The sequence below is a fragment of the Pteropus medius genome, unplaced genomic scaffold (assembly GCF_902729225.1).
Source record: "Pteropus medius unplaced genomic scaffold, Ma_sr-lr_union100, whole genome shotgun sequence".
NCBI lineage: Eukaryota > Metazoa > Chordata > Mammalia > Chiroptera > Pteropodidae > Pteropus > Pteropus medius.
This window is the reverse complement of record NW_024349803.1, coordinates 21,443,010-21,468,964: the sequence shown is the minus strand read 5'-3', so window position 1 is coordinate 21,468,964 and position 25,955 is coordinate 21,443,010. Positions and strand designations below refer to the sequence as shown.

At 56.0% G+C, this 25,955-nt stretch overlaps 1 protein-coding gene and 1 long non-coding RNA gene across 2 annotated transcripts; one reads left to right on the top strand and one right to left on the bottom strand.

Annotated features, from left to right (window-relative positions):
* Positions 1 to 2,040: 2,040 nt before the first annotated feature.
* CISH (cytokine inducible SH2 containing protein) lies at positions 2,041 to 7,495 on the top strand. Its single transcript, XM_039837880.1, has 3 exons — positions 2,041 to 2,366; positions 5,412 to 5,632; positions 5,871 to 7,495. Exons 1-3 carry the CDS (start codon positions 2,347 to 2,349, stop codon positions 6,401 to 6,403), a joined length of 774 nt encoding a protein of 257 aa, XP_039693814.1. The 5' UTR covers positions 2,041 to 2,346; the 3' UTR covers positions 6,404 to 7,495.
* Positions 6,850 to 13,674, bottom strand: LOC120582399 (uncharacterized). Its single transcript, XR_005647553.1, has 2 exons — positions 12,483 to 13,674; positions 6,850 to 7,310 (listed from the first exon to the last, which is right to left on the bottom strand). It is a non-coding gene; the product is annotated as an uncharacterized LOC120582399 (long non-coding RNA).
* Positions 13,675 to 25,955: the final 12,281 nt, after the last annotated feature.

Here is a 25,955-nt window from a genome sequence, read left to right as displayed (position 1 = left end):
GCAAAACCCGTGGGGCCTTTTAGTTTACACACAGAACTGCAAATCACTGACTTCTGTAGGGGACACTTTCAAGGAAATACCCATGATGTTCTAATAGGGAAGGTTCGCTGAAGACCTTTCAGCTGGATCCTGAAGGATGCCTAGGAGTTGGCATGTCATGGGCATCTACAGAGGAAGTGGGGGAGAGGTTAGGGCCCTGGGCATCAACTCCCAGCTCATCACCTGCCAGCTGTGAGATCTAGGGTACATTGTAACCTCCTCACCTATAAAGAAGGAACAGTAAGTAGCAGTTAGACAATAAAATGAGGATGGATACTGCTGAGAGTGCCTGGCACATAGTAAGTGTTCAGTAAAGTAGTTATAGTTAGAAGGAAGAGGGAGAGCCTTGGGGTAGAGAGCCTAGAATTTGGCCCCGTAGAGACCCTCGAATCCTAGCACTGCTGCCTGGCAGCTGTGAAGCTGCTTGGTCTTTATAGCAATGGGGCAGTAGACAGTTCCTACTGGAGCGACAACATCTTACCCGGGGGCCCCAGGCTTAGCTCTCCATCAAAGTGGGTGATAAGGTCTCCACACCTGCCCACCTCCCAAGAAACTAGCTTATTTCCCGCTCAGGAGGGGCTCACAGGGCTACACTGAAATTCAACTTCCTTTCAGGAAATTTACAAGGAAGTGGGTCCCCTGAAGTCATTTCTCATCTTAACCAAATAGTTTTTCCTGTTTCACAGGGTTTTGCCCTATGTTCTACCACCCCCCACCAAGTCAGGGCAAACTCAGCCCTGTCTGCCCTGTAGAAAGCCCGGATACTATCATTCAGGCTTCTGAATACTGCCAAGAGTCTGTCACCGCTGTCAGGGAACCTGAGCCTTCCTTCCTTCCAGGGAACCTAGGGGTATACACTGGGCGGTGGTGGGGAGTGGACTCTGTCATTTCCCCAACTCTCTTTCCCTCCTTCTGTCCAGAGGGCTTGGAGGAGGTGTGTACAATCCCTATCGTCTTTCAAGACGCTCCTTGGTGGGTCCAGTGAACTGGGAGAAAGTGGAGAGGGTTGCAGGTAGGAGTGTGAGCTTATGATTCAGGGTTGGGATCAAACTCCGGCCCTGCTCTTTCCTAGCAAGGCATTTTGTTCCCTGGGACTCAGTCTTCCGGTCTGCATAATGGGGCAATACCAGCTGCTGAGGCTCCGCGTGTGTCACTGCGCTGTTCCTCTCCGTGTATCACCCTACCTCAGTGTAACTCTGGTGTTTGGAGCTCCGGGTCTTGCTCCCGCATTTTTGGGAGGCCCACCAACCCAGAGACGCAGTAGACTGGCCTGCGGGGTCAGTTGAGGGCTGAAAGTCCCTGCCTGCCTCCCCAAGTCGGTAGTCACTTCTTCCCTGATTAGCGCACAGGCCAGAGGCCGACGCGGGCTCAGACAGGACGGCCCTGCCTGGCGCACAAGGTTGGGTTGTGTGCCTTTTCCCCCAGTTCTTCCAGAGAAAACGTTCTCCCTGGATCCTTTTGGCTGTGGTGGCCACAGGCATCACTTCTGTGAACCTGCCCGGATCTGGGCACCCTCTCCGCACCCCTCTCTCCTCCCATATCCCTCTCCAAACCCCACCCCATGCCACTCACCTCCCCACCACCCCACACAGTTAGGGGCTCCAAGTGCGGCCCACAGGGGGAGCCTGCACACCAGACAGACCGCCTTGGAGTCCCATGACCCTGCCCCGACGCTGCCATCATTCTACAAAGAAATAAGGGAGCGTGTCCCCACGAAGTGGAGTGCCCGAAGGAAGTCTCGTCTCCGGTCGGTAGAGCCCCAGCCCCACCCTGGTTTTCTCCAAACTGGGTCTTTCCCTACTATTCTCCAGGTCACGTTCAACCCGGCATGGTTACGTCAGCCTCGGGTCCCTGCGCTGCAATTGGCCCACTCCGGCCGCTCGCCTCCGCCTCCTGCGCTGCGATTGGTCAGCGCGCGGGGCCCCGCCCCATTTTCCTGGAAAGTTCTTGGAAATCTGTCAAAGGTGTTTTCCTTTAGAGGCCCACGGCCCCAGACGCCGGAGTCGACGCCCCAGCCCGCGCCCCTCCGCTGCTTGGCTGTACAGCCGGCGGTTCTAGGAAGACGTCGCTTCCGGGAAGGGCTGGGACACAGAGGACAAAAGATTAGGCGGCTCGCCCCGCCTCGCCCTCCCGGCCCGCCCCCTGCGCTCTCCCAGCCTGCGGGCGCCGCCGCCGCTCAGTTCCTGCCCGCCGTCTGTGCGCCCCGGTTGCCTGCCCTGCGAGCGCCACCTGCGCCCACTGGCTCTCTCCAGCCGCCGCCGTCCGGCCGAGCCCCAGCTCCCGAGCTGCCGCTGCTGCTGCCGGGACATGGTCCTCTGCGTTCAGGGGTAAGCGCGACTCTCCGCCTCCGCCCAGCCTCCGTGCCCGGGACACTGAAGAGTGCCGGCCTCGTGCTAGCTGCCGGTTATTGAGAGGGCTTGACGGGTAGGAGATGCCCGAGCGTGGAAGGACCTCCGGAGTGACAACAGGAGATGGTGACAACACCGTCACCACCTCTGCTTGCTCTGTAGATAGGGAAACGGGGGGTCAGCTGGCGACAGGAGGAACACAGGGTTGGCTAAGCCTGGGTTCTGCCTGGAGCAGGTATATGCCAGTGGCAGCGCGACCTCCAAGACGTGGCTCATCTGCCCAGACCCTCTTCTGGGCCCAGAGAGCTCTACTGTAGCCTGCCGGCCCTGGGCCTACTGGTGACCTTGAGCCAGACCCTGCCCCTCTTTGTCCTGTCATCCCTCTCCTGCCACGGGCTAGCAATTAGGATCTTCTTCCGCTGGGAACCAGCCTGAGACCCTTGCCTCTCCTTAGACTGGTATCTGCTGACCAGCAGCTCCTGGGAGAGCCTGGTTTGGCCTGGTCCTGCCTGGGTCACCCCCACAAATGCCTCACCCCTCCTCTCAGCCCAGTCTGGGATCTCGCCTCCCTTCTCCAAGTTTCCCAAAGACTTGCAGGGGAAGGAGGGGTGGCTGATATGACAGAGGCTTGGCCTCGCCTGAACATTCTTGGCACATTCCTTCAGCCAAGAACCTCAGCCTCGCCTTCAACCAAGGGTTCTGACACTCTCCAGACTGATCTGACAGGAGCTCAGAAAGCCCCAGGGAGAGCTGGGTGGCCCCGTGGCTACTGTTATCACAACTGGGTGACACCAAGTGAGGAAGGGTGGAAGGTGGGGCGAGGCTGAAGTGCCCTTGCCCTTTGCTCAGAGCGGTTCTGTTTCCAGGGAGGAGACCCGGAGGTGTTGGGAAGACTGTACCGTACTTCCCCGCATCGTCTCCAGCATCTCCCTTCCTCCCTCTGGATTCTGGGACTCCTGAATCCCTCACCACCCCCTCACTACTGCCTTCATCCTCAGACCCCACCCCCAATTCTGGGGTCACATACCCTCTTTCACTTTGTTCCAGCTGAACCTAGGTGTCAGGGAGCAAAATTTTAAGACTTACACACACACAGCCACAGAGAGCTCGTGCCCTCCTGGGGTCGGGGCAGGGGTTCCCCACTGTAGGTTTGGGCTGCCAGCTTTGCTGAGGGGTTCCACCCTCAGGGCTGAGTTTGCCCCACTGGCATGTGTTCCCAGATGAGACTCACAGGCTGGGCTTCACAGCTGGCACACACACGTACAGGCCACCCACACCTGGAATGCACCAGCCACTGCCTCCGCCATGGATGACACAGCCATGGACACACCCCTCCCCAGAAACACAGTCACTCACCAGGAGCGTGTGTAGCCTAATACGGCCATTCACACACCCAGACACCATATCAGCCCTAGAGGTGCCTGTACCCACATGGGCCCTGCCAAGTTGTCTAGACATGGCCACCCCTAGGGGCCTGACTGGCCAACTCCCTACCATGCTGAAAGATTCCTAGACCTGAGTTGATCTCTGAGGCCCAGCAGGCACGTCACCAGCCATTTCCTTGGAATTTGGCCCCTGGCTCCCTGGGTGGGATCCCAGAGCCCCCATAGTACAACTAGAGCGGGTGTGGAAAAGTATTAGGCAGACCGTGCTGTGCCAGGGTCTTGTGGCCCCTTCTGCTCATGAAAGGTCATGGGCCTGATGTGTTAAAATCTTCTGAGCCCTTGCTATTGGCTCTGGCTTCTGCCACCGGCTCCTGTGCCCACCTCTTCCTGCCTCATGAGCGATGCCTGACATTGTATCCATGCTGTCATCTCTGCCCGGAGTGCCTTTCCCACTAGTCCTTCCTTTGGCCTGGCAGACTTGGTTCAGGAGCAGGGAGACCCTGATGCCCCCAGACATCTTTTGCTTTAATTATTGAGTTATAAGTTCTCCTTGAGGGTTGGGCCCCTAGTTTCACATCTTGTTGTTCTGAGGCCCCGAAGAGGACCAGACCCAGAGCTGAGGCCTAAGGATGTATTTTGTAAGGAGCAAGGGATGACCAGCTGTCCCTTCCTTGGGAACCAGGGCCACGTCCCTTGCTCCCAGGAAGCCCAGGATTACCCTGCTGAGCGGGCTTCCCCTGGTGAGAAGCTAGGGGTCAGATCGGGGCCTGCTCAGCAGCCCGACTCCAGCCAACTTAGAACGTGGTATGGCCAAAGCCCTTGTCTGGGTCGGTAGCCCCCTCATTGAGGTGGGGAAGCAGTCCAAGTGAAGAGCAAGGTTTGCGTAAGATTGTAGAGCCTAGCAGGGCTGGTCTGCAGGCTGGGGTCTAGAATGCAGGATGAGCCCCTACCCTCTGGCAGGAGCTCATATTTATGGGAGGTGGGACTTGCCAGTCCCTTTAGAGGCCATTGTTCACCCCAGACCCTCAGCTGGGAGAAGCAGAGTGCATGATGGGTGGCTGACCTGTTTAAGCCCTGCCCAGTGTGGACCTAGGACCCCCAGCAGACACTCCTATCCATGGGGAGGTAGTATGTAACCTCAGGTCTCCTACCACAATCTTGGGCCTTCCTGGAGGACCCCACATAGGCCCATCCCATTGCTCAGCCAGGACCAGTGCCACTTAATCACCCTACCTCAGCCAGGAGGGCACCAATGTGAGGCTTCTTTGCACTGGATCCTTTCAGTGTGGTGGGGTCACCAACTGACCCCTGTGAGCTAGAAATGCCTATGGAGAGTGATCTGTGGTTTTCATTGGTGCAAAATAGAGAGATTACTTACTATTTCATGAATGCAGGAGGATGGAGAAGTCCCTTTCAACAGAGAACCCACATGTGGGGAAAGCAATCCAGGGGACTTCTGTGATGACAAGTGGGAGGTGGGGTATAGGACTCAGTGAGCCCGTGGGTAGGCAGAGGGGAAGCTAAGGCTCATAGTGAGATGGACTGGCCAGAGGTCATGTAGCAAGTCTGGGGTGCAGGGGGTCTCTGGAAATGGGGAGAGCACAGAGTCTCCACTCACCATCAGTCCACTCCCTTCTAGACTTTGTCCTTTGCTGGCTGTGGAGTGGATCGAGCGGCGGCCCCTGTGGGCCCAGCCCCTGGAGCTGCCTGAGCCAGCTATGCAGCCTTTGCCTGCTGGGGCCTTCCTGGAGGAAGTGGCAGAGGAGATCCCGGCCCAGTCAGAGAGTGAGCCCAAGGTGCTGGACCCAGAGGAGGATCTGCTGTGCATAGCTAAGACCTTCTCCTACCTTCGCGAATCCGGTGAGTCTGAGGACGGGGGCAGGCCTTGTCTCGGGAAGTCAGAAAGGGGAAGCTTCACTCTGCCTGTTAAGTCTGATTTGAGAGGCATGGCCCTGCCCAGGACAGTCTGATAGGAGAGGTACAGCACTCCCCAGGGAAGCGTGGCCGGAGCGGGGCAGAGCCCTGCCCTGCCCGGGATTGGTGCCTCCAGCTAATTTCCACTGTGACCGTTCTCTCGGCCCCCTCTCCACTTGCCTAGGCTGGTACTGGGGTTCCATTACGGCCAGCGAGGCCCGGCAGCACCTGCAGAAGATGCCGGAGGGCACATTTCTAGTGCGGGACAGCACCCACCCCAGCTACCTGTTCACGCTGTCTGTCAAAACCACCCGAGGCCCTACCAACGTGCGCATTGAGTACGCCGACTCCAGCTTCCGCCTGGACTCCAACTGCCTGTCCAGGCCACGCATCCTGGCCTTCCCAGATGTGGTCAGCCTGGTGCAGCACTACGTGGCTTCCTGTGCTGCTGACACCCGGAGTGACAACCTTGACCCTGCCTCAACTCCGGCCCTGCCCGTCCCCAAGGAAGATGCACCTGGTGACCCAGCGCTGCCTGCCCCTGTGGCCACTGCCGTGCACCTGAAACTGGTACAGCCCTTCGTGCGCAGGAGCAGCACCCGCAGCCTGCAGCACCTGTGCCGCCTGGTCATCAACCGCCTGGTGGCCGACGCGGACTGCCTGCCGCTCCCCCGGCGCATGGCCGACTACCTCCGACAGTACCCTTTTCAGCTCTGACCCGGCCAAGCATCCTCCTCACCTCACCCGGCCATCCCCTGGAGGGGACACTGGCCCCAGCTGGACTTGGGCTCTCACTATCCTCCTCCAGTCATCCTGGTACCCGCGTGCATCTGGCAGCTGGACCAGGAGGAGTCAGCAGGAGCGAGGCCGGGGGTGTCACACAACTTAGAAGTCACGCCCCCTGCTCCCATGTGGCTCCATTGTGGTGAGCCACATGTCAGAAGAGAGGGAGACAGGCAAGACCTCATCTCACCCTATGGGCCGAGCCCAGGCTCACTTGCCTGCTGTGGCCTCCCGAACTGTGTAGACTTTGCGAGCCCTGGTTTCCCAGTTCGCAGGATGGGGCGGGCCCCCTCCTTCCAGCCCACCTTTCTCAGGAAGGATGGTGGCCAGAGGAACTGAGGTTGACAGTGACAGTCCGCTGGTGGGGGAGCAGACCGGGCTGGGGACTGCACAATTACACAGTATTTATTTTATTTATTCTCCTTGGGTTAGTCTCAGGGTGAGCCAACCCCAGCTCTCCGCCCTGAGCTCCGTGCTCCAGAGACGCCGGCTCTGCCCTAGCTTCTGTAGTTCCTCCCTCCAGAGAGCTCCATCCTGAGACAGGTTGCTGGACCCAAGGCAGTTGTGGATGTCCCAGCATTGACCCCCCCTATCTGTGAATGTGTTCACTCTCTTCTGCCCCAGCCCTGTTTTGGGAGGGTGAACAAATGGACAAGAAAATGGAGCCAAAGCGCCAGCGCCCGGCAGAGCCTGCCACTCGCCTGCTGGCAGGGCAGAGCCCTATCTGCACAGAGCTGGTCTCTCTGAGGCGCAGGCCTGCTTGAGCGCATGTGCTGGGTCAGGAGGGCATGCAAGGGCCGCTGCCCACTCTGCCAGGTCTGCTTTCTGCCCAGGAAGATGCCTGCCATGAGAAAGGAAAAGAAATACATATCTGATAAGATTTTATAAAATAATTATTGTAATCAAAAAAAAAAAAAAAAACAGCAGTTTGGTAGCCATTTTCCTTCTACTGATTTTCCTGTAATGACATTAAAATCATACCTTTTATTTGTGGAGCCTTGAGTGGGTCCTCTTGAGTTCTAGAAATAGTTTGTCCTTTTGATCTTATTACCATTTTATTATCACTTTATGTCTGGGTCAGCAGAGGCCTGGGGACCCGATGTGGCTGAGCAGGCCCTGCCAGGGAACCCACTGAAGAGCAGAGGGGTCAAGGAACAGCCTTTCTCCTCTCAGTTTCTCTTAGAGGATGGGAGGCAGGAGGTGAAGGCCAGCTAGACTGTGTACAGGGTCACTGCCCAGGCTACTGCCTGCCAGGTGGGGGGTGGTGGCAGAGGAGCACCAAACCTGAGCACAAACCTCCTATAAACAGGAGATGCCAATTAAAGATTAAAAGTGGAGAATTCTGGGAGGATGGATGCTCTGGACCACTCCCAGGACAGCATCTTCTGAAATGAAGAGGTCAACAGTCAGAGAAGTCGAGGCCAGTCATCCGGGGGAGAAGGCACAGGGAGCGCCGAGGCACCGGGGCGTGACTGGGAAGCCCAACCACGGGGAGGCCTGGCTCGGGCTCATTCTGTTCAGTGGGGCCAAACAATTGAGTTGGGGACGATGGCCAGTAAGCCAGCAGGGTCTTGCCTGAGGTGGGGGCTTGTGGAGTTCTGGCCCAGGCTTGTCGGGGTTGGGGGGCCCTCTCCTCTCACTTAGGGTCCTGCACACCAGAAGTGGGTGGAAGAGTGATTAAAATGGAAACACTGATAGCCTGACGGGACCATTACAGCCCCTGGAATCGCACTAGGTCCTGACATTTTCTGCACGTTTACTCAACTACCTCACGGAAAAGCTCCTCAGAACCTCATTCGTAGCCTTCTAACCCTTAGTTTAGAAGTTGTTTTAGCTTCCTGTTTTCTTAGCCTTTAGATAATTCGAAGTTGCAGGTTAGACGAGGCATTGGCAGATGGAGAGCAAGAAGGTGTGAGGTGTGACATGTTGATGACAAGGATAACGAGCAAGAACTCTGGAGGCCCAGGACCTTAGTCGATCTTAGGTGAGCACGAGCCGAAGGTGGGTAAGGGCTCCTGACTGGGAGTGGTGCCTAGGCCCAGGTGTATATTCTCAACCTCTCTGCCGCTGGCCGCAGGGCCTGAGGGCACCCCTCGTCCAGGTCATCATGCCCCTGCCAGGGACGCCTGCAGTTCCTCATTGCTTCAGCCTGGCTCTTAGCCCCCTTATGACTCCCAGAATGCCTGAGGTGACTCTTCTGTCTGCTCCCGGATACGAGTCACCCAGTGGGAAGGCAGAGGACACGGAGGGGCCAAAGGCAGGCTGTCCCCACCTGGTGCTATGGCCTGGACAGAAAGCTTCGTGGCCAGAGAGTCAAGAAACTTCATTGTCCACAGAGGGGAGACATCTCGGGGTGCCGGCTAGGTGCTGATAATGGATGAGGGCCTTGTACCTCATGTAGTGCTCACCATACCCCTGGAGTGGATCTAAATACCATCCATACTCCACAGATGAGGAAACTGAGTTCCAGAGGGACAAGGGGCAGGCCAAAGAAGTGAGGCACAGAGCAGGGCGAGCCCCGAAGGGTCCCGACTTCCTATCTGCCCCTGGACTGCCACATAAAACGGTGAGGACAGGCAGCTGGGGAGGTAGCTTTCAGGCAAGTTGCTCTTGGATGTGGGTTTTTGAGTCTCTGCCCGCTAAGGTCTCTGCCCGCTAAGGTCTCTGGAGCCACTGGCCCGGCCAGCAGGCTCTTCTCTTTTTAACCCTCGCCTCAACTCAAGCCAGGGGCCAAGCTCTCGCCTGGGGAGGGGCTGCCAGCTACTTTTGACCACCAGTATTTTTCTGCTCTGATCTTATTTTCACGTTTCCCTGTGGGGGAAGTGAGCGGTGCCTGCCCAGAACAGGGACCGTGGGCAGCATGTCATTAGGTCCCAGAACCAAGATAGAAACCCAGCTTAACAGATGCTGAAAATCCTCTGGTCCATGAGTCACCCCTGGGTGGTCCTGGGCTAGTGAGAGGGGTGCGCTCTGCCAGCACCCGCCGGGGAGGAAGAGCCATCCAGTGGGTGCACAGGACTCCGCACAGCGTACAGTGGCTGATGGTGATCCTATAGTGATTAAGTCCTTTACCAGCTCACATGCTGCTTGGCCTCCTGCCCCCAGGCCGCGTGGGACACAGCAGGGAACAAGATGGACATGGTGCCATCTGTAGGAGGTTCATGGGCTGGTGGGTGAGAGATAATAAACAAGAGAACGAATGGGCACTCGGGACAAATTTGAGAGTAAACAGAGCAAAGCGGAGGACGGGGTAGAGAGTGGCTTTGGGTGTGCGGATGCCGCCGCAGGCAGGAGGACCAGGGAAGGCTCCGGAGCGGGGTGGCCCTGAGCCTGGACACCGAGGAAAGAGCAGGAGCTGGCTATGCCGACAATTTAGGGCAAACACATAGCAGGTGGCAGGGACCACGAGGACCGTGGTGCTGAGTCAGGAACAGACTTGGTGTCACAGGAGTAGTGAGTCTAGAACGGCCGCCCGGGGCTGGAGATCGGGTCGGGGGGCACATGGTCGGGGGGAGGCCTCTTCAGAGTTTAGCAGGGACATGCTCTGATACAACGTTCATTTCTAAGGGCGGACCTGTCACCTGGGTGGGAATGGCCCCACGGGGCCTGAGGACAGGAGGCCAGAGGAGGTTGAGAGGTGTGGGATAGGCAGGGTGGGGTGGGTAGTTGTGGGAGGAGGCAAGGGCGCAACTTGGTGATCCTGGGCGGATTCATGCTCCGTTGAGTTCCCAGGGCAGCCTTGCACACCGGCAGAGGTTTGTCCCCATTTACAGCTGAAGAGGTAAGACTTAGAGAGAACTGGTGGCTTTTTTAGGGTCACATGGCTTGGAAGGGGCAGAGCCAGGGTTCAAACTCTGACTCGAGAGCTTGTGTGTGTACCCGCTGCTCTGTTCTGCCTCCCAGAGGATAGCAAGCTAAAGCTTTGGCACTCACAAGGTGCTGAGGGCATGTAGAAGGGGCGGGGAGATTCAAGAGGCCTTCCTGGAGGAGGGGGTAGGGGTTGGGGCTGGAGGCTGGGCCCTGGATGATTCTGCCAGGCCACGATGACGTGGGTTTGGAGATTGATCCTGTGTGGTGTGCCTCCCTGGACTCACAACACCCCTCTGGAACAATTTTGGGGACAGAGATCTTGCTGGGATGCTTTACCATGATTACTGAGTGTATTAACACCCCCTGGATCATGAGGCCCCTGCACCTGGGCCTGGTTTTTCATCTGCCACCTGAGCAAATCTTATTGGGCCAAGGCTGAATCCAGGTCTGAATGGGGCTGGGGGCGTGGCCAGGCTGGCTGCGCTCTCAGAGATGAATCCCCCCACCCAGCCCTGCACAGCCACCCACAGTGAAGTAGAGGGGCCAGGGCCCTGAATAGGCCTGAAAGAAGGCAGAAGGCTTCTGGGGACCTCACAGAGGCCCTCTTCCTCCAGGAGAAGTGAAGCCAGTGCAAGCCTGAGCAGTGCTTTCATTCCAACCTGTTAGACCAGTTTCAATATAAATCAGGTTGGAGCTTTGCCAGAAATTCAGCGGCTATGAATGTGTCCTCCCCAGCCCTGACTGCAGGGTATGGGGCTAGCCACAGAGTCAGCCACCCAAGAGGCCACTCCAGTAGTCACACTGGGGCAGCAGGCTGGGGCTCCCGTGTCTGAGACTTGAGACAGAGGAGGCCCCTGGAACTTTCACCCTCCTAACTCATCCCCACGCCCTGGTTTTACCCCAACTTGGTGCACTTGCTTCTGGGGACTTTCCCTCAATCTCACCCGGAGACTGACAGCACTTCTCTCAGAGGAAACATGGGGGGGCCCAGGGGGATTTTGAGGAGATGCTAAGGAAAGCCTGATGAGTTTCAACGTGTCAGCTATTGCAACTGTCATTGTAACTAATCCTTGTCCGTTTCGATCCCATTTGAGAGGGGGCCCGGGCAGGTATTGATGTCCCCTGAGGTCCCCGCATGGGCTGCAAGGCAGCTGGGCTGGAGCTCCTAAGCCCATCAGCTCTGTCACTGCCTCCACGCCCAACTCTCCAGCCTCAGGCATCCACAGTCTTGGGTTCTAGTCCCAGCGAACAAACTCTTTGGATTGGTCTCTGTGTGAATCGGGGTGAAGGTGAGTCCAACCCAACCTTCTAGCAACTTCTTTCCCAGCTCTAGTAGAAACTAGGCCATCCGCTACCCTCGCCCCAGACCCAGGGATGGGTCTCTGTCAGGCCTGTTACCCGCCCAGCCCTCAGTGGTCCGTGCCCTCCGGGGTGAGTCACTGGTGAGGGAGGTGAGCTGGGCAAGTGCCCCTAGACCTGCCCCATCTCAAAGATGAAAACCGAAGACCCAGAGGGGCAAAGTCGCTTGTCCATAGCCACCCGGGGAAGAAGTGGGCATAGGACGTTTGAATGCCAGGCCAGAGAGCTTGTCCCCCTCGCCCCAGAACTCATGACCTAGACTCTGCTCCCTCAGAGACTGAGGAGAGAAGGACAGTGGGAGAGACAGTAAAGAGCACAGAGAGAGAGACACAGAGGGACCCAGAGAGACTGGGAATAAAGGCGGTGGGAGGGACCCCGAGTGTTCCATTCTGGGACATAAATTTATATATCATGTTTTAGTTCCTGTGAGTTATGGTTTAACGACTTTGTTTACCTATTTCCTTTGATACGCACATACCGTGAGGGAGGGCAAGAGTTTGTAGCGTAAAAGGCTTGCCAGCCTTTAATCCTTAGGTTTCCCGCGGTTTTAGCCGTAGGAAATGAAAGGATTTTATTTTGTGGAGGGCAGCCATTTAGAGACTCTGTTTTCCCCTCCCAGTGTGGGAAATGGGTTGTCAGCCATCCCAGCAGAAATTTCCTTCTGTTCTGCAGCTGCCCCTGTGGCCCTGCTGCAGAGCTGATCCGCATATTGGGGTCTCCGAACGCAGCTTGATTTACCATTTTGATTCTCTTGCCTCCTCTGTACATTCGTCCCTCCCAAGCTGCCCTCCTGCAGCTTCCATGGCTGCCTTGCCCAGATCTAGCCTTACTATCACTCACTCACCTGGCTGGACCATCCTGATGGCCTCCATCTCCAGAGCAAGGTGCTTACAAATCCAACCTCGCCCCGCCTTCCCCACTTAGCGGTGTCCACAGGCTTCTCCCATATCTTGCCAACGCCTCACTCCAGGCTCCAGGATACGGCTTTCCAAACCGCCAAACCATTCCATTCCGCTTCCCTCCAGACAGTCCATCATCATGCTGCGTCATTCATCCGAAAATGTCATTCTCCCTCAGTTCTGCCAGGATAAATTCTTACTCACTCTTCGAAGCCCAACTCAAATGTTCCTTTTCTGAGACGTCTTCCCTAACATTCCCAGCCTTTATTCATGCCTGCTTTAGGTACCCCACTGCATCCTGGGGGATCGCCCTGGAGCCTGAGTTCCCCCATGTCTCTCCAGCCTGGGGAGGAAACATGCTTTTCATAGTGGATTAAAAACAGCCATTATTTGGCTTCCTGTGAAATCTCTCTCTCTCTCTCTCTCTCTCTCTCTCTCTCTCTCTCTCTCTCTCTCACACACACACACACACACACACCATGCTTCCCATGAAAGTCCCCTGAGGACGTCTCTGAAGAGGCAAATCAGACAAAAGAGAAGAACACAGACAGTGTTCAAAGCTCAGCCCCTCCAAAATCTCTCCGGGGCTTCAGGCAAATAGCTCAATCTCTTGGAACCTCAGTTTCCCCTTCTGTCTAACTATCTAAGAGATAGGAGTAGAGCCCTGGCCATGGGGTGGTTGGAAAACAGTGGGCCTGGCTTTGGGGGATACAGAGTGAGTGGGAGCTGATGCTCATGTTATCATGTGTGCCCAAAGCTTTATGCACAATGGAAAGACGGCTGCTTCCATGACCCAGACCTGGCTAAGCACCAGAGGCAGCCTCTGAGCGCCGAGGGAACTTGGGACCGCCATGACTCCTCCAGGCAGTCCTCCAGGACTGTTCTACCACACAGGTCCCAGTAGTAAGACCCATACTCCAATGGTATGGCTGGAGCGAGAGCGGCACCCAGCAAATGTTCCCAGGCAGAGCCCTGTTCAGAGACTTTCCCCACACCCAGCACCCAGGAGCCACACTAGGCCTTTCCTGTCACCAGAGCTGGGCTCCTCCTCCCTGAGAGGTGAGGATTTCACTCAGTCTGGGGCCAAAGCTTTGTTCTTAAAAGTTCCTCTGCCCGCAGCCTCCTCCCAAGAAGCACTTCACTTGCCACCCCAGCGCAGCCCGCTTCTGAGCAACAGCACTACAAGCGTGTGTGTGTGTGTGTGTGTGTGTGTGTGTGTGTGTGTGTGTGTGTTGACCTTTGCACTTGGCAAATATTCCTTTGTTTTTCTCAGCTCCTTCGGGTGAACGGCCATGGTTGGAGCTGTTAGGGGAGCAGGTTCTCAGGAAACCTTTTCTCCAAAGCCCCAGGGAGGTGAAGCCCAAAGAAACACCAGAAAGCAAAGGCTCCTCCAGAAGGGATGGGTTAGCGGGACAGTCAGTTGTGTAGGTAAGAGACAGGGGAGCCTCCTAGCAGAGAGCACTCTTACCCTGTCATGAGTGGCTGACGGGGCTGGCCGTGGGCATCCTTGCCAGGTCAGCGTTGTCAGCCTGGCATCTAGTAGGCAGGCTGAGCTTAAGCAGGCACAGGAGGTGACCTGGGCAGGCTGCTTTATCTCCCCGAGCCATAGAAGTCTCAAAATAGACCAGAGTCCTGGCTGTGCCATCAGAGCCGTCAGCTCCCTCTTTCCCTACCCTAGAGATGCCCAGACTGGTCTCCACGGCCCTTGACCTCTTCACTCAGAGCCAGCAGGTGCCTGATTGGGGACTGCGGCCTTTGGAGGCTGTAGGGCCCCCCTCTCAGCACTTTGACAATTACCCCCTTTTTCCTCTGGGTCTCAGTCGGTAAACTGGGGCCTGCTAGGCTCCAGGAGATCCCTGGGCCTTGCAGAGAGCAGAGCAGGCTTGGCGCGGGTGCCCTGCCCCCACCCGGCTGAGGTGTTTTCGCTAGAATCGCAGCAGCTGTGGCTGGAGGCCTCTTCCCAGGAAGAAAGAGCAGAGCGCCTCTTCCAAGAACTCCGAGGAGGCAAGGGAGGGGCACGCGGGGGAGTTAATTTTAAACCAAACAGCTTTCAACGCTTCTCAGGAACTGGTTGCTCAATGTGATCTGGCATGTCCCAGGCGGGTGGGCAGGCCCGGTGCCAGCTCAGAGGTGGTGTGGGTGGAGGATACGCTTCAGAGGGGGAGGCCTGGTGACCTTGAGGGAAGTTGAGCCCTGTCCTTGCCCACGAATCAGGGCTCGTCACCCCCGACCCCCACCAACCTCCGTCTTAACCAGGGAATATAAAATTACAACAGGATTAATAATACAAGTGTCACGCCCTTCCAAGAGCTCCAAGACTGACTGTCCTGTCCCCCCTTCCCTGCTCAGAACCTGCCACTCCTGTCTCCTGGCCTGTCCCTCTGGAGGTTATCTGATGAAGTTCTGCTCAGACGCCAGAGTGAAGCCTGTGGTTAGCCTGTGGGATGGGACCCCGGGGTGCCAGGCTAGTAGGGGCGTGGGGAGATGGAGGGTGGAGCGCGGCAAGCTGGTGGAAGTTCTGGGCCCACAGAGCGAGCCTCCTGTGTGTTTAGGGAGCCTCAGAGCCGAGCTCACTGGGCCTGCGTCCACAGCCGACAGAGTCAGAGTGTCCTGACACACACTAACCTCCTGCCCTCCACCCAGGGTGGCCGCCCCCTCCTGGCGGACAGCCTGAGCTCACCTCCCAGTGTCTGGTTCCAAAAGAGGCCCCTCCCAGTCTGCCTCCTCCCCCACTCCCTCCCCCGGCTGCCCAGTGAGACCCCAGCAGCCTGGGCGGCGCAAGGCCTCTGTTCTAGGAAAGAATCCTGAGCAAAGCGTGCCAGGAGCTGGAGTTCTTGGAACCAGCACTGCAGGGAGAGGGGACGCTTCCTGGAACTTGCTGGCCACTCCAGGGAGAGAGGCTCAGAGGACGAGCAGTGACCTAGGTGAAGGGGGATGGGATGCTGAGGCCACGGCTTGGGTCCTCGCTTCCAGGAAGCCCTCCCTGACTGCAGGTGCCTCCTTAGACTCCCCCATCTCGGCAGCGAGTCTGCTGGGCCCTTCTAAAGAAGGGCTCTGCCAGCACAGGTCCAAGTGTGGCATGGCTTCTGCAGAACCCAGATTCCAGCTTGGGGGTGGGCACAGAGTGGACAGCCAGGCAACCGTAGGGAAAAGGTGGGGCATCGTGCGAGGGTAGCAGCATTGTGTGGGTGTGGGCACCCAGGGATGGTAGGCTCGAGTGTGTTGCCCAGGCTGGTGAACAGCCACGGGTAGGAAGGGCTAAGGAGAGTAGGAGGCAGGGCAAGGGGGGTCAGAAGCATCAGGCCCTGCTCACTGAGTCCCCCTTGCTGGCGGACAGGCGGCCTCTGGCCAGGACTCTTGTCACTCTTTCAGACCAGTCTTTTCCTACAGGCTCTTCACCTAGATCCCAGGCCCACAGCTGGGGTACAGGCCCCGCCTTCGACGTCAGGCCACCTGGAGTGGTCCCAGCATTAGTGTCCAGCGGTGCAGCCGTGAGCACGCGTCTGGTCTGTCGGTGCCTCAGTTTCCCTCCCCAGAGAATGGAGAGGAGAAGCTGCAGGAAGGATGCGAGGGGTGTGACCTGGCTCTGGGGCTGGATTCGGGCCCAGCACACTTTGAGGGAGGGGCACGAGTGGTCCCAAGGTCAGCACCATCGGAGCAGGGGTCTTGAGGCCCAGCCGACGGGCCTGGGGCAGGTCAGGACTGGCACAGAGGGGAAGGGAGCGCTGCCCTCTCTGGCTAGGTGGCCTCGGGGCAGACTTTTCACCACTCAGAACCTGTTTGCCTTCAGAAGGATGGAGAACTCTTCCTGGCCAAGGCTGCACAGAGGCGCAGGCATGGACTTGACCCCTCTCACCCCCTCAGGTCACTTCTTGGCTCTCACTGAGCACAGCACCAAGCCTGCTGCCCGCTCACCCCCGACATGTCACAGGAAGGGGGCCCCTAGCCCGTCCTCCAGGGGCCAGTTGAGAAGGGCTGACACTCTGCCCAGGAGGGAGCTGTGAGGCAGTGCTGTGACAGAGAAGTCTTTTGGCCCTTGCAGGAGGATGGTGGGGCAGCCTAGTGACATAGTTCAATAGAGTGCTGGTTCCTCTGGGGCAGCTGGCAGTGGGTGGGAGGCCCTGGCGTCTGCACCAGGTCAGGAAAGAACTAAACCTAGACCCCACCCAACCTGGGTAGGCAGAGCTGCTAGGTGACATCTGTTGGGTTTGTAGGTACCCTGCTACAGGTGGTTCCAGAGCCAGGCAACCTACATGACTTGAGCCAGTCACAAATTCTCTCTGAGCCTCATTTTTTTCTTGCTTTTATTCCTGTAAAACTGTTGTTTACTGGAATAAAATCTTGTTATAATCAAGATTTTTCACATAATTACTATTCTGTTGGCAGTAATGATTTAAAAGATTAAAATAAAATATTTTATTAAAAGTGCACAAAATAGAAATTAATTTAAAATATTAAAAAATTTAAAGTATTAAAATATATTTCAAAAGTTATTTTTATAATAATTAAAATTAGTAAAATTAAAAGGCGAAATACAAATTATCAGTTATAATAAACTGATGTCAAAATTTTAATTCAAAAGATTTAAAACTAAAATTTTACCTAACTTTTTAAATTTTTTATTAACTGTAAATATTTTCATAGAAATAAACCATCTCAATTCATATTAAAATCTTCCGGGAACGCAGTAGTAGGTTCACAACCTCCCTGCATGGCCCTTGGACCTGAATGGTGTCATTGTGAGTGGGTATTTGGGTTTATCTCACACTGTGCCAGCACTGAGTGTCAGATCCGCAGTGATGGTGCCACCCACGAGTTCTTTAGCTTATTTACTGTGAATTGATTGTTTGTGATACGTTCTAAATGACAGGCCCCAGGCAGACTAGAAGAGAGTGGTGACAGATCGGGTGCAATTTCCAACAAATGGTAATGGAACAGTTTGGAAAGAAATTAAGTCCACCTCATACAGGCAACCACGAGAAATTCCGGATAGACTAAATATTACAACGTGAAAAATGAAACACTATGAGTCCTTCAGAGCGTCTCCCTAGGAGTCACAACAGTATCGATTCTGGGTGAGGAAAACTTTCTTCCTCAGTGTGGCTCCCTGCATTGCTGCAGGACAGGTCCAGAGAAAGGAGAGTCACATCACAGATCTATTAATGCCTGTTTAGTGTCATCTCCCCAGCTTGGGAGGTTTCCCCTAGAAGCAGGCTCGGGGACAAGGATCCAAATTTGGGAGGTGATGCCGGAAAACACCAGCAGGGCGTCGGGAGATGACTCTCCATGGTTCTCTCTCATTTCCGTTCACCTGCCAGGAGAGGCCCTGATGGCTCCTGTTGCAAACAATCCCTTCAAGGGTGATTATTATAGTGAACAGCCTTAGAAGACAGAGATAGTGTCACAATCCAGGGAAAAAGGCAGATTTGTTTATCGTCCAGTATAATAAAGATAATAGCTCCCTCTGGGGCGAAGTTGGGGCAGGTTTGCTTGTAGCCTATAATAAAAGATTTGGGTTATCTCCGCTCAGGGTTCCTCTCTTGTGTTGCAACCCTCTGCATGTGCAAGCATCATCTGGCCCTGATTGGGTCACCCTGTGGGAAACTGGGTTCAGGGAAATGGTGCAAGAAAATGCTAATCCTCTTTCTACTGCTGTTACCTTGAGTAATACACTGATCTTTGTTTCTGAACCGGGAGTCTCGTGTCTTCTGCTAGCTCCTTGGGAATACGGCAGGCTCACTTGTTCGCTTGCAAGTTGGGTGAAATCTCAGAGCCTTCTCAGTTCCTGACAGAGATGAGAGAGAAAGTGAGACAGGGAAGGAAAGGAAACCAAAGCAGGTGTGTGAACGAGCGGGCTCCCTCTGTGGGCAGCTGAGGCTCAGCCCTCAGTGGAGAGATGGTATAGGACACAGCTCAGAGTTGTCCCGCCCACAGGGTGAGGAAGCTGGGGTGCGTATCCACCAACTCCCACCCTTTACTGGCTCAGGGCTGCTCAGAAGTGAGCTCCCTTGCACTTTTGTCACTTATCGAGTTGGCCTCTGCAGCAGAGAACGTCTCTGGCTGATCATCACGACTGCTGTGTGGGAGCTTGAGTCCAAGGGGATGTGAGCTGCTTGGACCCCACCAGACTGTGGGCTCTGGGTGAGCAGGGCCTTATCTAAATAATGCCCATCCCTGGTGCCCGGAACGATGCCAGGCAGACAGTGATCAAATGCACGCCACATGGTTTAGGGAGAAGGGCCTGTTCACTTGCCTCTATCCTCCATCAGGCCATGAGCTCCTTATGGGCCATTTCTACATCGATTTTTCTTGCATGTTCTGGTACCCAGGGACAGGCTTAGCAATCAGCAAATACACTGAATGTTGCATGAGTGATGCAAATCAGATTCTAAAATAAACGAAGAAAGCGCTGAGCCATCCAGGACTAGACTGAGCCATCTTTAACCAGAGAAAAGCTATCTATCCAAAATCAGTGGCACGTATACCAGATAGGGAGGCACCAGAGGCATCCCAAGTACATGAGAAGCAAGATACAAATGCTCTAGCCATCACTATTTTTCAGTATTATATTGAAGGTCTTAGCCAAGCTACAAGACAAGGAAAATAAATAACAACTATATACATTAGAAAGGAAAAGACAAATTTGCTATCGTTTTCAGTGGTAAAAGGTCAGTATGGAAATTCCGAAAGAAGCAATGAACCACAGATCTAAGAGAAACCAAGAAAGTGGCCAGTTATAAGCTAAATCACATAAATTAAGAGCTTTCCCAGGCACCAGCAAGAAACACTTAGGACATCTCCCTGTATAATCAATAACAGCAAACACTGTATAACCCGGGGAAGGTTGAGCAGCAGAGCTCTCTTTTCATTGGGAGCATGAGCCTGCGCTGCTGGGAGGGGAGGAAACGAGGTATGGGGAGCTGCAAGCCACCTGCCTCCTGGAATTTTACCCTCCTGCCTCCCAGAACCCACCAAACCTTCTCCGGGGCCCCGAGTCGGAGATACAGGCAAGGTCGTGATGTCCCGCCCTGAGCTGGCCCCTCTGCACACCAGCTGGCTGTTCCAGAGGGCAGGTCGGCTGTGACCATTGCCTGAGACACAGCAAAGCCAGCAGCTGCAGCCCTGGACAGTCAGGGGTGGAAGAGTGAGGGGACAGCCAGGTAATGATGGGCTCAGAGCCTCATGGGGCAAAGACAGCCTCTCTGCCCCATCCCAAGGACAAGTGGGCAGAAGGGCTTTGCAAAGGATCAGAGAACTCTGGAGCCACTGAGTGAGAGCACCAGCAAACCTGAGGGTTCTCTCCACTTGGTCCAACTCTATCCTTGACCCCCGCCCCGCCCCCTCCGCCGCCCCAAACACAGACAGAGGCTCAGCACACAGTTGAGGGGACTTGGGGTATGGAGGGACAGACACAACTGGGAATGGCGAAGCCTGAGGGGTCCATCTTGCCTAGAGCACAGTATTCCAGGCCTCCTCTGCCCTTGGAGGGTGCCTTCGGGGCTGGGCCTTCAGGGGAGAGGAAAAGTTGGGGGCACGTGGTGACACTGCCAGAGGCGCTGTTTCCTCTTCCAGCTCCAGGGCCCACCCCACTGACAGGCAAAGTCTGTAGGACTGCGCTGGCCTGGGCATGGCTCCCATGGTCTCAGCCTCAAAGAACCCTCCATCCCAGCCTAAGGCTCTAGGGCTCAATTTTATGTTTAGTAGGTGGGTGAACAGTGGGTGGAAGTGACAGGGACACTCCCCATTGGTAAGGACCAGCCAAGGACCCATCCACTCATTAGGGACCTGTCAACAGGAGTCTATGTCCAAATCCACAAGTTCATCGAGGACAGGGCCCCACCTGAGCCGCCCCACCTCCCTGTGCCTGGCTTGCAGTTGGTGCTCAATGCCGTGGGTGACCAGTGGGCCTGGCGATAGGAGGGGAGACAGGACAGAGGACCTCGATCACCCCTTCCACAAGCTTGGGAGGCACCCTCAGCTCTCAGCGACCCGGGGCCCTTCACAGAAGATGTTGACAGCAAAAGAGGACTTGTCCCAGAAGCTGTGTCCTCACATGACCCTGAGTTCCACCCCACCCTGGTGGCCCCAAGAGGAGGCTGAGGTGCTGAGCTCTTGACTGTGACTCAGCGGAAGGAAGACAGGAAGGGGGGGTGGTGATGGCGCTGGGGCCCTATGGTTTTGCTTCTCATTTCTCTTTCCAAAGCATATCAAGTTCCCAGAAACGAAGGTACCTAGAACCACAGAAAGCCCAGGCTTTCAGGGGCACAGGGTTCCCCAGTCCTCCCACCCTCGGAGGCATCACCATAGGGCCCAGGGAAGACCCTAGTCCCTGTCCCCTGCTTGGGGACTTCTTCCCTGCCCCAGAACCAGGATCGAGTACCTGGAAGGTTCACACCAGAGCCAGGAGGGGGTCGTGGACTCTTGAGACTTTCTAGAAGCACATGGCCCAGACTCATTTGCTGGAACATTCCTCTGAGTGAGAGGAGGCGCTGGGAACCTCCAGGGCATGCATGGGTGGAGCAGTGCGGGTGGGCTTCCCAGGAAAGGCAGAGTCCGCCTCTGCCAAGGACCTGAGGGAGGTCACCCTCAGATGCTGCACAAGAATTCTTTCTCCCTCTCTGTCCCTTCCCTTCCCTTCCCTGTCCTTTCTTTTCTCTCTCTGTCCCTCTCTCTCTTTCTTTCTTTTATATTATTAACTATTGAAAAAAAGCCCAGCTGAAAAGCACATACACACAGACCCAAACAGGCACAACACCAAATGATGACACATTAGAAACCTGTGTGTCCAGAGATCCGAGCTAGCACTGAACTTGAAGTGAGCCTTCTCCTGTGGAGGAGAGAGCCTGCCAGGTGGCCCTCGGACACACGGCCACCATTTGTAAGCACTTATCAGTGAGAGTCAGGGGTCTCTTGGTCCCATGCAACCAAACTCAAACACCAAAATAAACTAGATGCCAAGGTGACAAGACCGCAGGTCTCACCGCAGCTTGCGTTCACTGCTGTCCTTGACGGACCTATTCTAAGAAAATGCTGAGCATTCGAATTTAGAACATGCATTTGTTTAAGATGCTGCCTTTATCTTTCTTAAATACACATTGAGTTCCATGTGAAACTTGATTTGAAAGAACGAACGTCACAGCTCTAGGGCACAGCCGAGAGGACAGCTGTGGGCAGCCTCCGAGCTGTGGGCTTCAGGCACCGGCACCGGGGCTTCCTCCAGGAGCGTCCCGGGCCTGGGCACCTGAAATCTTCCCGCCACGTGACCCCGCAGGCTGCATAGCCCTTTATGCCGAGATGGGACTCACTCTCCTCACCTGCCTGCCCACTGAGAACCAGAATCTGGGTGTCTGTCGTCTTCCCCACATCTGGAGTACATGAAAGCCTCATTTCATAGCAGCCACGTTCACTGTCCTCCTGTCCCCTGCACACAGGCTCTCTGCCCTGCTCCTTTGCTGTGGGGTGTGGCACCCAGGGGCAGCTGGGAGGGGAGTGAGCTCGTTCCACGTCTGGTACGTTCTGATTGACACTTCCCCTTTGCCCTGGAAGTCCATGTCCGTGCTGGGGGTACCTCACTTGGGCGTCGGGGACCTCTGGGAATTGAGGCCCTAGGCTGCAGTCAACCTCTGTGGCCTCCTCACCCCATTTCCAGCTGGGATGTCAGCGGACTGGGTTCAAATGCCAGCGTGGCCACTTCCTGGTTATGTGATGCTAAGCACGTTAAGTCTCAACCTCTTCATCTGTCCAGTGAGCCAAGGAAGGCGTCCCTGACATGCAGACAGACGGATTTGTGCAAAGCGTGTGGCACGGCCCCTGGCACTAGCTGACACATGGAGGTGGCAGGTTACTCTTGTTGGCGGCGCTCAGGCCTGGGAGGGTGACCTTCCCAAGCCCACCTCCAGCGCTGCCTCTGGGCTATGTCCCTACATTGTCCCATTGGGATCACCAGATACCCTGGACGCTGGCCCCTGACACTGCCTCTGGGATGTTCTGAGGGCATCCCATACTCTCGAGATCACTGACTATCCCCAGCACTCCAATCCCCAGTTCAGGGGAGCTCCAGGTTCCCTGGGCTCCAGTCAGTCTAGCCTGGCCACGCCCCACCCTACATCCAACCCATCAGCAATGGCTGTAAGTTCCCTTCCTGAATGCCTGATGCCACTGCTACAGCCCCTAGCCACCTCCAGGCGTGGGGTAGTTGCTGCCCCCTGCCCCAGAACTCCCTTCCTGCAGCCAGAGAGAACAACCTCAATGCCCACCTGACCCTGTAACACTGCAAAACCCACCTCATACTAGGCCCTCGGGCACCCTCCCCAGTCCGAGTGTCAGGGCTCCTCTGGGAGTTGAAACCCTGGGCTGCAGTTGGCCCTCTGTGACTCCCCTTATAGGCCCTGGTACCCAGAGATGCATTTGGAGCTCATCCAAGGGCGCCCACCACCATCACCACCTTGCCCCTATACATCCCTGCCCACGTGTCTTCAGGCCTCTGGGCTTTTGCCCCCACTGTCCTTGCTGCCTGTTACATCCCTGTCCTGGTCCCTATCCAATCCGAGCCCGGAGTGACCACCGAGGCCTCAGACCTTGGGTCACTCTGCCCGCCTCTGCTGGAACCCAGCTCGGTCAGCGCACAAGCAAGTTCCTTTGGCTTTCTCGATTTCAGTTTCTTCGTCTGTAAAATGGAGGGTCCACAGCCTCTGCCTTGTGGAAGGTCACAAGAGCGGAGTAAGATAATTCCAGAAGCACTCGGTTCAGAGTGTCCCTTTCAAGCTCTGTATATTACAGGCCCTTCCACCTGGTGTCATCGCCCCAGAGCCTGGCACATTGTAGGGCTTGGGAGACAGGTCCTGGGCCTATGCTGCGCACACCTCAGGACAAGGGCCACCAGGGTAGCTGCTGGGCTCTAGAAAGCCCTCTGAGGACAGCCCTGGCACCCCCGGTCCTGCTCCGAGTATCCGTAAACCCAGAAGGATCGCTGCACTGAGCTCTGTGGAGGACAGCCCAGGACCTAGCCGCGCTGACTTCAGTGTCTGACAATCGTACAGGCACCGATGGCAGCCTTCCCTTCCCTTCCGGTCTGGCCTGCAGCGTGTCGTGACTGCACTCTACTGAGCCTCTGTTTCCTCCTCGGAGAGATGGTTAAAAGCCTTGTCTGTAGGGTGGTGTGAGGATTAAAACTAATAGATGCAAAGCAGATGCTTGGGGCCCAGAGACCAGCAGGAGCTCAAGAAGTGGCTGCAGGGAGGCGGGGGAGGAGGAAGGCCCCGGGGGCTGCCTGGACACTCCACTCAGCTGCAAGGTCCAAGGGAAAGCAAGGCTCACGCCGCTCTGCTCGCCATGTGGCTTAGCTTCACGCTGACTTCCAGAAAGGACTTGGCTGCCTCTCCCAGCAGGCAGGACTATTCCTGGAAAGCAAGGCAGGGTGGGGGTCCACAGTAGATGATGATGCGCTGGAGGCTGGGAGCCAGAGAAGAGACCCGAGTTCCAGCCCCGGGCCTGCCCTGCTGAGCCTCAGTTGTCTCATTTGTAGCACAGGGATCTTTGTGGGTGCTTCGAGCCCCCACGATCTGCTCCCTGGGCTCGGGAAGCTGGGATATCTGACCTCCCGCTCCCCCAGATGCATGCCCCAGGAGGGTTACAGACCCAGCACAGCAGGGGGCAATAAGGTGACATCCCCTGCTCTGAGAGGTCGAGTGTCTGGGAGAGACCCCAGCTCCTGGGAAGGGGCCACACAGCCAGGTCACCTGCCATGGGGCAGAGCTGCTCTGAGCCATCTCACCCCTACCCCTCAGCCATGGCTAAGCCTCAGTCAGGGTCCCCAGGGGGGCTGAGGCGGGCTTCCCATGCCTTTCCCTTCTGTGAACTGTGACATTGGCTGGTTCCGACCCTCTTCTGGCAGGATGGTCTGAGGGTGTCTTTGGAAGGGGAAGGGTCTTCGAATTTGAAACTCTTGTACATCTGATTCCTGGTTATGAGGCCAAAGATGCCCAAAGGTCCTTCTGGGGGTGGGGGGCGTGCATAGCCAGTTCTTTCAGAGGGGGCGGTGCTTGCTCATTATTGGAGGAGGAACCCTGCTCTCCTCACAACTGCCAGGGCTTCAGAGGGGACCCAGATCTGGCCACACGCACCCCCCCGTGAGCTGCAGTTGCGCTAATATGGCTGATGTCAGCCATGAAACTGGCTTCTCTGGAAAAAGGAAGGATCGGAAAATGGACATGCGATTTGCTACAGTCCACTCCTTTCAACACAAACAGGCTCCGTCCAAAGCATATCAGGGGATTCGGGGTTAGGCTGACCTTTGAATGTAGGTGTCCAGACTGTCTCTTCCCCAGAGTCTCAGTTCTCAGACCAGCATGAGGCCCATCGGCCTGGGTCTGGCCTCCAGTAGCTCTCCACGTGGCTCCTAAGTTGGCACTGTGGCTTCAGGAGCCCAGGCCTTGGCGAAGTGGGATGGGGCCTCCAGAACCCGAGACCCCTCATCTGTAGTAGGTCCCTGGTCCCAGACTGGAAGGGGACAGGGTCGAAGGCTCTGGTCACTTCAGCTTTGGGGATCATGAGGCTGAGAATCCCAGGAATGACCCAATTCTATCCCAGCCACACAGCCCAGTCCAGGCCAGTAATAGGGGCTGGGCACTGACGGTCTGGTGGCTGGAAGGAGCCGAACCCTCACAGCTTATGTGGGGGACACAGGCCCACTAGCTTGGAGTCAGGGGCTGCTGTGGTCATTTCACAGATGTGGCACCTGCAACCCAGGAAGTGCTCACTGTCACACCCTGCTCATCCTCACACGCTCAGGAAGTGCTGGGCCAGCCATGTGACTCCATGGGGGCCAAGACCAGGCTTGGATCCAGGCTCTGAGATCTTCTATGAAGGCCTTGGTGACCCCCATGCCACTGGAGATGGGCCATGGAGGCCAGCCTTACTCCCTTCCCCACCTGCTCCCAGTGCCCGGGGCCAGCCTCTCTGGGGCCCACCCTGGGCAGCCGTCCAGTGCTCTCACTCCACGGGCCAGTTCTACCATGTCAGACATTTGGATAGAGGGTCTCAGCAGCTCAGGTCTCCAGGTTGAGGATGGTGCGCCATCCCCTGCCCCAGCCACCTCCCCGCTCAGAGGAGAAGTGTTCCAGCCAATATTATCATTACCTCAAAATGCTTCCAGCCTCTGCCCAATTCCAAAGTCATTTCCAGTTTTTGGTATTTGTTAGAGCAGCTCTTCACTCTGGGTACCATAATTGGCATGAGTTTCCTACTGCTGCTTTAACAAATTACCACAAATTTAGTGGCTTAAAATGACACAAATTTATTATCTTATAGTTCTGGAAATCAGAAACCCAAAATCAGTTTTACTGGGCTAAAATCAAGGTGTTGGCAAGACTGCATTTTTTCTTGAGGCTCTGATGGAGAATCCACTTCCTGGCCTTTTC

What these genes read in the sequence shown, in the direction of transcription:
- CISH (XM_039837880.1), top strand. Translation starts at nt 2,347, where the DNA reads ATGGTCCTCTGCGTTCAGGG. An exon ending in ATGGTCCTCTGCGTTCAGGG is followed by an intron (nt 2,367 to 5,411) that starts GTAAGCGCGACT and finishes ACTCCCTTCTAG; the next exon opens with ACTTTGTCCTTTGCTGGCTG. An exon ending in CTCCTACCTTCGCGAATCCG is followed by an intron (nt 5,633 to 5,870) that starts GTGAGTCTGAGG and finishes CCACTTGCCTAG; the next exon opens with GCTGGTACTGGGGTTCCATT.